The sequence below is a fragment of the Urocampus carinirostris genome, chromosome 7, assembly GCF_059441175.1.
Source record: "Urocampus carinirostris isolate Australia breed hairy pipefish chromosome 7, RoL_Ucar_1.0, whole genome shotgun sequence".
Taxonomy (NCBI): domain Eukaryota; kingdom Metazoa; phylum Chordata; class Actinopteri; order Syngnathiformes; family Syngnathidae; genus Urocampus; species Urocampus carinirostris.
Window position 1 is genome coordinate 11287748 of NC_142355.1, and position 15607 is coordinate 11303354.

Here is a 15607-nt window from a genome sequence, read left to right on the forward strand (position 1 = left end):
CCCCTGCCATCCTTTTGAGCAACTCTCAAAGACACATAAGCATATACAAATATTATATATTATATATTATATGTTATATATTATATATTATATATTATTTATGTCACGTTTGCCATGACACCCAATTGGCCCCGCCCATGTGGCGGCAACCGCGGCTCGTTGCCAGTTTGGCATTTCGTCTATTTAAGCTCAGTGCTCTCTCTCTTCCTTGGTCAGTCCGTCAACGAACCTCTGCCCCGCAAGCTGTGGGTTTTGACTCGGTAATGTTTCCTGTTGGTATTTCCTCTCTGGTATTGTTTCTGTTTATTTTGTCCTGTTTAATATCGGTTTCCAGTTTCGTTTCCGTCTAGTTTGTCCTGTTTAGTTTCGATATCCTGTTTTGATATCAATCCTGTCTGTCCCGTCCTGTTCGGTATCGACCCCATCTGTCCTATATCTGCTCGGGCAATTGGTATCGATCTCGTCGGCCTCTGGCTTCCTATCATTCCACACCAGACTGCTGCCTAGCTTGCATGACTCCCCATTTCCTGTAAAATAAAAGGCTTATGTGAGAAACGTCACGCATTTGGGTCCTGTTCCGGTTCATGACAATATATTATATATTATGTAATATGTATCATATGTATGTATATAATTTTTTTTTCTTGAATAAAAGTAGAAAGTTAAAACTTTTTACTCCATTAATGTCCGAAAGCAGTGATGCAGCGATTGATTTATCTAACCAGCGCAGTAATAAGGAAATAAATCACAATTCAAGCCTGCATTTGAAACACAAATTGGAATTGGAATTTTATACAGAGAAGTCCCTTTGTACAATTCTGATTAAAGCAAAATTAATTGTACGGAAATGTACTCACAGATAGTAAAAATGAGATAAGGCAATGCTCGGGCCTATTTCTAAAAATATTGTCCATGTGATCGATTTTTTTTCTCCCACTTTCCTCTCGACTATCTTTTCCTCTTATGAAGGTCCAAATCTCGCTATGTTAATTTTATCTGAAATTAGAGCGAACCATGCGGGCGTGGAAGTTGAAATTAGCCTAAAGATGTTTCATTTACAAAGACAGAAACACTTTGTCAGGGAGCGATTGTTTCCAAGCATTATCTCTTTCTGCTTTTAATTGCTTTGCAAGTGAAATTAACAGAATTAGAAAAATCGCCTCTCCCTTTTTTCTACAAGCTTCTTCATTCACAGGCATTGTTGTGTGCTTTGTATAGATTATAGTCTCTTTTGTTTCAGCCTTGTAAATATATACGCCCCGAGTCACTGCTTTAGTTCCCTCTATTGGTTGACGCAACAAAATGAAAATTAATTTACAACCTGTCTGGGTAGAGGCAGAGGGATGTGTTCAATCGGAATCCGTCTTTCTTCGAATTCAATCGAAGACCCTTGGTCTTTTCTTCTTTCTATTAAGTCATAATCTGGTATTCCCCCCTCCACAAATGAGCACTTTTACTTTCTGGCACACTCAGATTTCAAATCTTTCAAAAACAAAAACAAAAAGGCTATTTACAGACTCAATCTTTCCGTTTTTTTGTCATTTCTTGAGAAATCAAAATGCTAGCCATTGTTTTTTGGCAACAAAACCAGCAAATCAAAATCAAAACTGTGGTTTAACATACAGGAAATAAGAGCTCTCGATATTCTATTTTAAGACGGCTGATATATTCATCTTAAAGAGGGGGCATTAATAATGAAGAGGCTTTTTTCCCCCTTTCATGGATATAATCTTCAAACGGGCTAAAATAGATCAAAAGTACTGTATAATTACTATGGTCAGCAGGGATTGTGAAAATTGTAATTGATATAGATCAGCCCTTCACTAATCACTCTTTTAGCTTCAATTTTAGGTATACTGCAATTTGGCTTTGGGTCCCCTTTGGTTTCTGCCATTAATCTTATGGATTAGATCGTTAAAAGGGTCCCTGTCTTGAAACATTTTTTTATCCATTGCTTTAATTCGTTTAATGCCTTTAGCTTGACTTTCTACTGGGTCTGGTAGTCCTTCAAATGTTTTTACCTGGATTCGGAGAAGATTGTGTTCATTTAATCTGACGATTTTATTTTTCTTCGTAGTAACATTGCAAAAAAAAAACAACAGATGGCTCGCGAGCCAGGTGTGGCTCTTTTCATAAATTCATCTGGCTTGGAGATAAAATGTAATTTTTTTAATGCATTTAGGACGGAAGTGCAACACCACGCTTGTACCTCTAGCGGCAGGAGCGCTGTTGTGCTTTTCTACATTAATGGCTGGTAAGGGGCCGGTCACACAGCCGTTTGCGGCTGAATCACGGCTAAAATTTTGCGTTTTTTTTTTGCCCGTGGTTGCCCGCGATGGAAAATGCGCAAAATTGGCCAACCCGCTGTTCATCGGTGGTATGCCCGCAAAACAGACGCCGGCGACTGTTCCGCTTCCTCATCGCGTCATTTCCGCGTCATTTTCTCGTGTGGACCACGGGTATAAAAGCTCCCGAGCCGGTGTTGTGCCCAAATCCGACTCCTACGCAACCCCCCCAACTGACGTGTGCTCGGCAAATCGCGCTGTATATACGCGGAGAAAGGCGTTTGACCGTCACACGCGTAACACGCTAATTTCACGTAATAACACCGCGATACAGGCGCAGAACATGCTATTACCATGCTCCACCCACGATTACCCGCTGAAATTTCCCGTCCTACCCATGTGTAACCACGCCCTGGCCGCGGCCAGAGCACGTCGTTCCGCGTCATTTCCACGTCATTACCTCGTGTGCCGCCCGCGGTTAACGCGTGCTCAAAGTTTTGAGCACCTCAAAACTTTTTCGCGCGGCCAACCGCGTGTGAATTTCCGACCGCGAGTAAAGCACTGCTGTATCTCGTCTATATGGCGGTCTCAAAGCGTCCAACAGCGCCCAACAGCGTCTGCTTCACGGCCAGAAATTTCTGCCTCGATACGCCAGCGAAAGGCTTGGTGACCGGGCCCTAAAGTTTTGAACAGCGCAAAACTTTTTCGCGCTGCCAACCGCGCATGAATTTCCGACCGCGTGTTAAGCACTGCTGTATCTCGTCTGTATGGCGATCTCAAAGCGTCCAATAGCGTCCGCCTCACAGGCAGAAATTTCTGGCCGTGATTCAGCCGCAAACGGCTGTGTGACCGGGCCCTTAGAAGAAACGCCATTGCAATCTTTTCCTTGTCTCTTAGCCAATTAGACGCATCAGAATACATGTGCAAGTGTGATGTCTGCCTTCTACAAATTCCTGGATATTTTTCAGGCATATATTTTGAGCAAGTAATCAAAATAAAAAACAAATAATACACAATACACGGGACGAATATTTGTAGACTTCGCATCTTATAAAACCGAATAGAGGACGAATGCTAAAGGTGGGTGAATTGATCCGAATATCGAAATCATCGAAACCGAGCGAGCACAGGATTGGATCAATACTATTGTCCTGGGATTCTTCCAATTTTAACTAATGCTACACTAATGTTCAGGGTTGGGTAGGGTTACTTTAACTGGATACCTTCAATTACTTTTGGATTACTCCAATACCAAATATGCTAATAAAAGACAAAAGAAACTAAATATGAATAAAATGACTAAATTTTGTGCAGGCTTGGAATCCATGGAACGGCAAAAATGATGTTGGCAAGCTGTTTGGATTTATTTTCATTTTGTTTCTGTCGCATTTTATGTTCGTTTTGCCAGAGATCAAAGCCAGGAAAGAAAGCTTACCAAGGGTTGTGAGTCATAATTTTATTCATATTTAGTTTATTTTGTCTTTTATTAGCATATTTGGTATTGGAGTAATCCAAAAGTAATTGAAAGTAATCCAGTTAAAGTAACCCTACCCAACCCTGCTAATGTTGTTAATGGATTGTAATATTACACATATACTGTATATAACTTTCAAACTATATCCAATTGTTGTCTCACTTTATTTGCACTACTTATTTTATTTTTTAAATATTGTGTAATGGAAGTTGCCATATTTTCCCTAGTATAAGGCCCACCAGATTATAAAACTCACCTTTCAAAATGTGGAATATTTTTTTATAAATAACGCTCATCGAGCTATAAAGTGCATTAAATTAAAACAGAAGATGAAAATACATGTTATAGAACACAAATTTTAGGAAATATTATTTCACAAATGAAATGAATTGATTTATTTTTAAATAGTTCCTGTATTCAGAATCATTTTGTTGTATTTATGCATTTCTGGATTTAAGTACTGTCTATAAATGAAGCCCCGGATTATGAAGCACACTTTTTAATCTCTGGCTAACCTTGGGGATTTCGGGTGTGTCTTCTAGTCCAGAAAATAGGGTACCCTTTATTTACTTGGATCAGATGGATACAAAAAATCCCAGTATAGCCCAACCCTAACAAATAATGACCACTCAATTCCCAAGGTTAGAACTCTGACCACATCTGAAGGTAAATCTGTATCCTTCTATTTTGCAGCTGTTCTGACATTCTTACGAAAGAACTTTGCTCGCACCTTGTTTTTAAAGCCATTATTCACGACACAAATATACATCAACAATCTTAACTGCAGGAGGGAGAGATTTTAAATGGGATAATTCTGGATATCGGAACATGCTCTGAAATTTTTATTTCACATATATTATAAAATAATCAAATGTATCACTGTGAAATACAAAGCACTGGAAATGAGTTTCTGTCTGGAGATCAGGTTTAACAGTTTTGTCTAATTTTGTTTTAAAATATGTTTTTTTTAGTTTTTTTTTTTAATCCTTAATATTTTGCTTTCATGGCTTTTTGAGTCAGAAATGTTCTTGACCCCTGCACTAAACAGTCCTCTTTTGTGTGATTTCTGAGGGGTTGATGGAACTGTTTACAAAAAATAGTCAATAGTGATAGTCAAAACCTGCAAAGAAACCATAGTTTATTTATTTCTATATCAGATACCCAAGAACTAATACAAATAACTATTTAAGCTGAACTCTATAACTGCAATTACAAATAACGTCTATTCTGTCTAATAGATATAATTTAAGAAATAATCTCGCTGTTTCGTTGTATTGCTTAAGGCAGTGATTTTCAACCACTGTGCCGTGGTACACTAGTGTGCCGTAAGTGATCGTTAGGTGTGACGTGAGAAATTATCCAATGTCACTTTTAAAAAAAATGTATAAAACGTTTATGAATCATTTAATGCAAATATTATTTCATTGTCAAGTGTCTGTGCTGTAAAAACTGGGGGTATTATCAATTATATTGTAATTAAACATACTGTTCAGTGTCATTTTATAAAATCTTTGGTTAGTGGTGTGCCGCAAAATTTTTCCAATGTAAATAAAATGTGCCTTGGCTCAAAAAAGGTTAAAAAACACTGGCATAAGGATATGATTCACTTCATTTAACATGATACTTTGTCACCATCATGTCTACGTTATGCTAAACTGCATTTACCTTCCGGTCAGCAACCCAAAGAAGCCATATTGTACCAAAAAAAAAAAAACCCAAACAAACACGATATTAAAAGCTTGAAATTAGCCTTATGAGAAAGGAGACATATGTATTAAGATGTATCTATCTATATTCACTGGAAAACGTTATGAATTTTTCCTGTTTTGTCCTAAAGAAACCATATATTTTTCCATTATCAAACATTTTTGCAAAGGGAGCAGGGAGCAACTTCGAAGTGCCACAGATGCGCATGTCGCTCCAGAGCAAGTTTCATGAAGTCCAACTTGATAAAAAGCATCCGCCTCTGACTTTTGGTGGTCCACAGTGTTTTGTGTACGTGATTCTTTTGAGAGATACTTGAAAATGAAAGAGATTTGCGCATACATAACAAAAGTTGGTCGAACTGTTTTACGTGTGTGTACAGAAAAAGGGCGGGGCAACTGTTTAACCTATCAGAATGCAGAATACAATGCAGGGAATTACTGCATATAAAAATTCAAAATGACAAGTTAGAATAGAAGAATATACCTTAATTATCATTGTTACAAAATGGGTTGAACATACAGTGAAACCACGGTTCTCGACCATAATCCGTTCCAGAACCCTGTTCGAAAACCCATTTGGTCGATCACCGGAAATCGTTTTTGCCATTAAAAGTAATGTAAAATCATTTTAATCCGTTCCAAATCCTTGAAGGCTTACCATGAACGTAAACATGTAGCTAACCCAGGCTAATCGTACGTTCGCGTTAGCGTAATCTTACGAAAGATTACGCTAACATGAATGTGTAAAAATAAAAAAATCAGGTCGTTTACACGTCATTTAGCACCCGGGTCTCCACAAAAAGTGGTGAGCGGTTAAAGGATAAAGAAAATAATTATGAATAGGATTTCTTACCTTTGTGGTGGTCTGCAGAAGCCATGCTCTATTCCCTCGAAAGAAGGGAAACTCGCACATCTTCTTCATATTTTGCTATTATTTCTTTCTTAAATGCAATAGTTGTACACACTACTCTTCTTTTTTTACCTGTAGCAACTTTGCTGCTTGCACCGACCTTCTTCCGAGGCATAATTAGGGGTTAAAACACTCCATTCACTGATATTCAAAACGAAAGCAAAAAGGAGTGCGCGCTCACGTGACAACAGTTCTTCACGAGGGGTGGGGGCAATATACACCCGTACGCTGCTCAGCATCGCTCTTAGCATACCGGCGTTCAAACTCCGATTTTTTGAACGAAAAGCGAAGCGAATTTTTGGTTGAGAACCGATTTGTTCGAACTGAGAGGCGTTCGAAAACCGAGGTTCCACTGTATTGTGACAACGAAATTGGACGTGGCACTCCAGTTACACATTTTGACTACAGATAAAAGATTAAAAAGGATTAAAAAAAATAAAAATTATTTTGATAGAAATGAACACAAAATATTTTTACAAAAGAAAGTGTGTGCATGTTAAAGCGGAAGAGGAAAGGGGATGGTAATAGTGCAATATGCAGTAGTGTAAATAAGCAACATTGTGCAAAGTAAGCATAGGCAATTAATGATCAACCGATTGACATTTTCCATCCATAGATTTGTCTTCCATATCTGTTGATTTTTGTCTTGCAGGCAGTCTCGGTGAGCTTGATGGCACAGAGGATAACACGCTCGACAACTTCAGCCTTTCGGGAGAAGAGGCCGAGGCCTCGGACCTTGATGATTCAGCAGAGGGTGACAGCAGTAGTCCACCGCCCTACACACCTCCAAACAATGAAGGTTAGCAACATACAATTTAATAACGATGAATCACTGACATGCATGTTCCTTGATTCTTTTTTTTATATAGAATAGAATAGAATAGAATATACCTTTATTGTCATTGTTACAAAATGGGTTAACATATTGTGACAACGAATTTGGGCATGACACTCCAGTTTCACACATTCACAATGAGGTAAAGAAACCAAGAAGATATTATGTATTCTTCTCTTTTTAATCATGTTGCAACAAACATCACATCAAAACAATTGAAGAAATCACCCGGAAAGAAAAGAAGGGATAAAAGGTAGAACTTGATGCCAAATGCTTTCGAAGAGATCGGTCCCCAAAATAAATTTGGACGCTACTTTGACCATTCATGGACAAACTATTATATCTTACATTAGTATAACAATCATTTGTTAATCCATTTGAAAATAATCACAATGTTTGAATATTAATATATACAATATTTTACAATTTCCACGAAGAATTTGAACCGAAACCAATAGCACAAGGGAGTAAAGAAGGTAAAATTCCAGAGCAAGTGTGAGAAGTGTCCTTTTTTGAAGGGACTTTGGAAGAAGATGTATTTAAATATATATATTTTACTTTTTATATTTATTAAACTTGGTTACAATAATACCCTGCGACTGCCCGAAGATAGCTGGTATGGGCTCCAGCACCCCCGTGACCCTAGTGAGGATAAACAGAGCAGATAATGGATGAATGAATGGTTACAATATATTAATTTCATAGTAAAAAGTTAATTTAGATTTTTTTGGGGGGGAGGCGGAAATAATAACAATAATAAAGAGGTAAAATAATCTCGTTATCATGACAAATTATGTTGTTCCCTGGAAGATAAACTTGCTCATTTCAAATACTTTTATTTTGGTAAAGATTTTTTTGTAAAATGAGAAGAAGAATATACCTTGATATACTGCAATATTAGATTAATTTGTCAATTGTAATTTTTTTTTCTTTTTGTTTAAAAATAAAGTAAAAAAAAAAAAGAAATACTTGGAATGAGAAAAAATAACCTGCTAGTGGAAAATAAATGTGTTTTTATTGTGTTGCTGTACTATGTGATACAAGGTCACAATTAACACTGATAAACAATCGATGAACACATAATTATTTTAGTGGATTAAAAAATTGCTCGAAATGCGCATCTTTTCCTGCCTCCACTTCTGTAAGAAGCTTTTCCAACATGCTTGATCAGAAATTCTTCGATTTTCCAGTCTAAATATCAATTTTCATTAACAGTGTGTAATATTTAGCAATTCTTGGTTGTAAAAGAAACTTCATCTCATCTCATCTCATCAGCTGCACCGCTTATCCTCAGTAGGGTCGCGGGGGTGCTGGAGCCCATCCCAGCAATCATCGGGCAGTGGGCAGGGGACACCCTGAACTGGTTGCCAGCCAGTCGCAGGGCACACGGGGACAGACAACTCGCTCGCTCATTCACACCTAGGGACAATTTGGACCGGCCAATTCACCTGAAATGCATGTTTTTGGAATGTGGGAGGAAACCGGAGTGCCCGGAGGAAACCCACGCAAGCACGGGGAGAACATACAAACTCCACACAGGAAGTCTGGAGCTGGATTTGAACCCACGACAGGTTCCCATGACTTGAACTGTGCCGCACATGCGCTAACCACTGTCCCGCCGTGCTGCCTAAAAAATTTATTCTAAAAAAATTATTTAAATAATAAGTCGAAATACATGTAATACACATGAACATGATTTATTTTTTAAAATACTTATAGTTTGAGAAATTATTTGACATAAAAAAAAGCCTCACCATAATTGCCGGACGTCTTGCTGCTAAGTGTACCCTCGAACCAAAAACCTTGTTTAAAGGCTTGTCAAAAATATAGAGAATAAAAATAGTGCGGTTTGCTTACTTTGAGTTTACCAAGTTGTTTTTCTCACTTGTGCTTTTGAGCACTCTTTTTCAATTACACTACACAATACAGCGACATCTTGTGGTTCTTTACGGGGTTCTTTACTGTGCATATGACAATAAACACTTTGAATTGCATTTAGTTTAAAAATAGACTCATCACAGAAACATCAAGATCGTTCTAAAACAATATACCGGGAAAATATAAAGCCGCATAGCTCACCTAAGTTCTCTTGCAGCCATCACGTTCAATAATGATACACAACCATGGTCTTCTTACAACCGTGAGTGTAGTAAATCCAACCGTGTAAAATATTTACAAATACAGACTAGTAAAAAATGTTTTCTCTATGCCGTAGTGCAACCCAACGTGTGATTCACATTCATCTTTTTCGGCCAATTGCAGGCTTTGTTTTGCCCCGCTTTAGCCTATGCGAGCCTGTAAATGATAAAAAAGATCTGCCCCCTTTACCCCCGAATAACTTTAGCCAATAGTGACTGATTCAAATGATGATTGACACATTGGTTAGGAAATGAAATGCTGGTGTATATATATATATATATATATATATATATATATATATATATATATATATATATACTTCGCCTTCGGGGGAAAATCTAGTCGGCGGCCGCTTGCCTTAGTTGCAAGACTTTGCGACTTAATATTGATCCATATATAAGGCGCACTGTATTATAAGGCGCATGGTCAGCTTTTGAAAAAAATAAAGGCTTTTAGGTGCGCCTTATAGTTGTGAAAATACGGTACCTTGTCTTCAATATAATAAAATCCTTATATCTGATATTTTCCGCTGTATCTGCGTTTGGCCATGCTGTAAACAAACTTTACCGGTCTTTTTCTTTGGTGTGAAATGGTGTCAACTCACCTTCACAGGGCATTATCGCCATCAACTGGTCAAGAGTGGTAATTAACCGCATCTTTTTTTCCTAAGCATTATTTTGCCAAGACAACCATTTGAGAAACTGTTCCATATAATGTTTTCTTTCGTTTGTATGCAATAAAGTGGCCCCTCGGCATATTTGAAGAATACACATCTATATTTTTGGAGAATCCTTCGGCTCAATCTAGAGAACGGTAAATCTGTCCCCTCAATGCACCTCTTATCCTCTGCCTCCCGCTTGTCCTGCCTGATAGCAGAGTGTTCAGTCTTATTCTTTTGACTTATTCAAGATTTCTCAGGCAGTGTTTCCGTAATCTCCAAAATTCCTGCACTTGTGAAATTTCGGGGACTGGAATTGATAAGCGTCTGTTGGTCGGGTTGGTTTGATAAAGCCATGGAAATTCTGTCAGGTGCTAATCGAGACAAGATTAGAGATTAGGAAATTGTGTGTGCGTGTGGGGATGTTCATGTGTGGACGTCAGCAAAAAGGTTAAGGGTTACGATGGAATTTAATAATTTCAAAAAAACTTGTCGATACTGCAACTCTTTCGGTTATATTTAACCTTTTTTGTTAATCTCTGCAACGATTAGTCAACGATGAAATGACTTTTCAAGTCAAGACTTCCCAAAGCGCTTTACAATGTGTTTTACATTTCCCAATAGCGGCCGTGCAGCCATGTAAGGCGCTGACCTGCTTATTGGGGGCATTAGGGGTTCAGTGTCTTACCCAAGGACACTTCGACATGTAACACGGGGGAGCCGGGATTCGAACTGCGATCTCTTGATCCCAAGACGAGTGGGCTACCTCCTGAGCCACTGCCGCCCCAACGATGTCGACAAAAAATGATAATTAAAAAGAGTCGACACTTAATTCCATCGTCGAATATTGTGCTTGACACGTTTCCCCAACCGAGTGAAGCATTTTACACAAAAATAACATCTGCTATGAGTAGCTCTTGCGCAATACCATCCCGAGTGGTAACATACAGAAATGAAGGTGTCAACATCAAGTACGCTTACCAAAACCTTTAAAGTTTTAGAGCATTTTAGCCTGGATACACTGATTAAAAACTTTGCAATACGGACGCTGCCCTACTTACGAACGAGATCAATCACTGGTTAGTTGAATTTGTTCGTAAGTTGCTTCAGTGCTATGTTTTGTATGTTTAAGGTTTATATAAGTATGTTTAAAGCTTGTACAGTGGAACTTCGGTTCTTGACCATAATCCGTTCCAGAACCCTGTTTGAAAACCGATTTGTTCGATCACCGAAATCATTTTTCCCATTAAAAATAATGTAAACCGTTTTAATCCGTTCCAACACCCTTAATGTTTACCTTGAATGTTTAACGTAAACATAAAGCTAACCCAGGCTAATCGTACGTTCGCGTTATCGTAATCTTCCGTACGAAAGACTACGCTAACATGAACGTGTAAAAATAAAAAAATCAGGTCGTGTACAAGTCATTTAGCACCCGGGTCTCCACAACAAGTGGTGAGCGGTTCATTGGAAAGGGGGCTGCGTCCCAACCCCCTGAATGGTGGGCTCCGTTCCAAAAAAAAGGATAAAGAAAAGAATTATGAATAGGATTTCTTACCTATTCAAAAAATCAGAGTTCGAACGCCCGTAATGCGTGAGTGCGTACGTTAGGGTGCGATGCTGAGCGGCGTACGGGTGTAAATCGCTCTTTTCGTGACCAACTGTTATCGCGTGCGGACGTGCTTCGTTTTGCTTTCGCTTTTAAGATCGGTGTACGAAGTGTTTTAGTCCCCGATTATGCCTCCGAAGAAAGTCAGTGCAAGCAGCAAAGTTGCTACAGGTGAAAAAAGAAAAGTAGTGCGTACAACTATTGCATTTAAGAAATAAATAATAGGAAAATATGAAGGAGGAGTGCGAGTGTCTGATCTTGCTAGGGAATACAGCATGGCTAAATCTATGATCAGTACGATACTAAAGAATAATACACTGTCATGAGTCACTTTAGAAAACTGCTAAAAAGAAGGCAGAAGCAAGTGTCATTAGATCGGTATTTTAAGAGAAAAGAACATCCTTCCAAACAATAATTTTCCTCCCTCCTCCATCCCTCTCCCCACCGTCCACCTGCGCCTTCTGCTGACCACCACAAAGGTAAGAAATCCTATTCATAATTCTTTTCTTTATCCTTTTTTTTATTTTTACACGTTCATGTTAGCGTAATCTTTCATACGAAAGATTACGATAACGCGAACGTACGATTAGCCTGGGTTAGCGTTATGTTTACGTTAAACATTCAAGGTAAACATTCAGGGTGTTGGAACGGATTAAAACGGTTTACATCATTTTTAATGGGAAAAATGATTTCGGTGATCGAACAAATCGGTTTTCGAACAGGGTTCTGGAACGGATTATGGTCGAGAACCGAGGTTCCACTGTACGATTTACTCAAGCTGTAAAAGTCATACGTCTTGATAAAAGCACAAGCTAGATAAAAAAATCGCATATTTGTGGCTTTGAAAAAGAAATAATTCGCACCAGATCTTTAAATTTAACAGTCCTGGAAAAATGGTAAAACTGGCTTTAAAAGTCCTTAAAAGTGCTTGAATTTGGCCAGGAAAAAAGGTGCACCTACCCTGAATAATAATTTTCCGATTAATCGACTAATCATTTCAAAAGTCTATGACTCGTCGACTATTATAATAGTTGCTGGTTTCAGCCCTAATCACATGCTTCATAAACTCTTCCCCCCCATGTGGAGAGTTCCTCGCTTTTCCAGCGTTGCCATTATCAGTTGTCTATAAATCAGCCGTGTTTGACGAAGCTGCTCTTTCAACCTGGGATCAATACCGGCTCTTTATCTGGCCGGAGCGGGCTAATAAGGCAAGGCCTCTTATCCACCATCTGGAAAAGAAAAAGAGACAATCGCTGACACCAACGCAGACACACGCACACACAAACACACCAGAGTGATAAGCCCCCCGATAACTACCGAGAAAAACACATTTTAGCAGTAACAAATCCATGCACTCGGTTACGTTTATTACACCTACTCTCTCTATTAAACAAACAGAAACGCACACACACTCTCTCAAACACACACACACACTTCTCAGTGTTATTTTCATCCTCTGTTGTGTTTTTTTTCCCCTTTACTCTTCTCGTAATTTCTGAACATTAGTTTAATACCTAATTAACTAGCAAGGTTGGGTAGGGTTACTTTAACTGGATTACTTTCGATTACTTTTGGATTACTCCAATACCAAATATGCGAGTAAAAGACAAAAGAAACTAAATATGAATAAAATGACTAAATTTTGTGCAGGCTTGGGGAGTAACGGAATACATGGAACGGCAAAAATGATGTTGACAAGCTGTTTGGATTTATTTTCTGTCGCATTTTATGTTAGTTTTGCCGGGGATCAAAGAGATCAAAGCCAGGAGAGAAAGCTTACCACGTGTTGTGAGTCATCAGATGTAAAGTTGAAAAAAAATTGCATTCGTACCTCCGGGATAAGTAACTCCGCCTTATGACGTTTTCACTTTACGCTGTAGAATAAGATATTTTTGGCATCTTTACATCATAAGTAAAAAAAAATGTAAAACTCTAAAAAAAAAAAAAAATTACATAAAATTGAATTAAATTATACCTGTTTATGTTGACATTCTGCACTTGACCACCAGATGGCAACGTCCCCCCAAAAAAATCGAAACTCGTTTTTTCGTGACATCTCGATCGACATAATGGGCACCCCTGTTTAGTGTATTCGTGTCGTTTTTTTGATGATAATGTAATGTACTTATTTTTTAACAATATCTTTACCAGACCTTTTTCCTTTTTTTTTAACATTACATTTTTAACTTGTCAAAATTAATTTTTTGTGGGTTTTTTTTTTGCTTGTTTTATATTTCACCATTAATTCAACTGTTTATCTGCTATCTGCTAAAGTATTCGTTTGCCTGTGCAAATGTTTTTCCTCTTAGTCAGTAAGCAGGGATCATTTTTACACTCGTTTATGGTTTTATAGCTACTAGTCGTAGCAGAGGGAAATATAAGATACGTTCCTTGGCTTGACTCCAAATGGAAATGTTTTGATTCCTACATTCTTTCAGTTGTGCTTCACCTTGGCCTTAAAATACCGGATGCATGAGTCTCCTCTGTCCCTGCACATGCTAGATAGTTGACGCCTCTTTTTCTTACATTATATGTCTGATTCCTTAAATGTCAGTTTCTTACGGTAAATTATCCAAATAACAAATTCATTCATTCATTTTCCAACCAAGTAATTTTTTTTCTACTTTATTGTGGACTAAAATGGCCAGATTCAGTGTCATGCGGTGTAGTTCATTTCTGGTGACACAGTCAGGTTTACAAATACTTTAAATTAACCTACATCGTAGTCATCATTTGCTTGGCAAAGCGATGAAACAATATATAAACTGTAGCATAGAAAACGAGTGTCTTACCTTAACTAATGAATTATCTATGCACTGTTAATTTTGAATAGATGCACTGACAGGTAGTCCTCCATTATGAATAAAAGTTCATGAAAAAAAATAAATACTGGAAGGCTTGATTTGTTGTTAGCTTGCCAACACTATCCATAATTGTATTGTTTGGGTCTGTGGTGTGTGTCAAATCAGAATCCTTGGTCTCGCTAGCTCCCTCTGCCGTGAGGCAAGAGAATTGCGTGACTCACTCTGCAACGAGAGACGCTCAGAACAAACTATACCAATTATATTGATTATGTAACCCACCTGGAAAATGGGGGTTAACAAAAGTGTTTTTTTTTCATTTTTAACTATTTTTTTATCAGTATTTTGCGTTTTAGTGAAATATAATTTTGTTTGCGATAATTCACATGCGCTTAACACCACTAAGGGAAATATCGCACTCACACTCCTCAAGTGTTTGTGAAAGATTGAAAACAAGAAAAAAAGAAGACTACTGAACCCCTGGTAAGCCATATGTTGAACTTTGCAATCAGGAAAGACCCCATAGCTTGGTCAGGTTTTTGAAGCCCCCTAAAACTGAGCAGCCCCAGTTTCACCAGGTAGACCTGGGAGTTCCAGTCATCATTCCCGGAACCCTTAAAGTCAACATTCATAGCGAACCCTACCATCTGTTCACCACCAGTGATCTTGGGGTACTAATTTTCCTTTCTGGAATTCCCTTGACTCTGACATTGACTGAGTGTGACTAGACACCAACCGAATTCGTCCCTTCGAGAGAAGCTCTCCCGAAAGGATCACCAGATTTTTCTCTATTTAACATGACAGAATATTCTGTAAATATTTTGTGCCTTGATGTAAATGTTCAAAGGTTTTTACTAAAGGTCCATTCTTTCAATTTCGTTGTTTGGTTATTTGTTTCTTCAAGCTTGTTGAGGAACCCAGAGGTGTCCATACTCTGAAGTGGGTTACAATTATATTCATAATATAATGTGAAAACTTGTGATTTTGAAAGATAAAATCCCAAAATGGAGTAAGAACTTCAAAACTGAATAAATGCAACCATTTTTTTTTTTAACTGTATATTTTAATGATGACAGGTGAGACAAAGCCTCACATGCCTCCCCAGACTGCAGGTCACTGGTCACTTCCCATTACTGGATTTCTGGCACATACTCATGGCACCTATCGACAAATCTGTGCTTTAACTCCAG

At 38.1% G+C, this 15607-nt stretch overlaps 1 protein-coding gene across 2 annotated transcripts in view; it reads left to right on the top strand.

Annotated features, from left to right (window-relative positions):
* The window catches only part of zfpm1 (zinc finger protein, FOG family member 1), a 183854-nt gene that overhangs the window by 75003 nt on the left and 93244 nt on the right, over nucleotides 1-15607 (top strand). For both annotated transcript variants that reach the window (XM_088339749.1, XM_088339751.1), the window contains one exon: nucleotides 7028-7174. In XM_088339749.1, the coding sequence (XP_088195875.1) occupies nucleotides 7028-7174 (147 nt within the window). The remainder of the gene's footprint in view (nucleotides 1-7027; nucleotides 7175-15607) is intronic.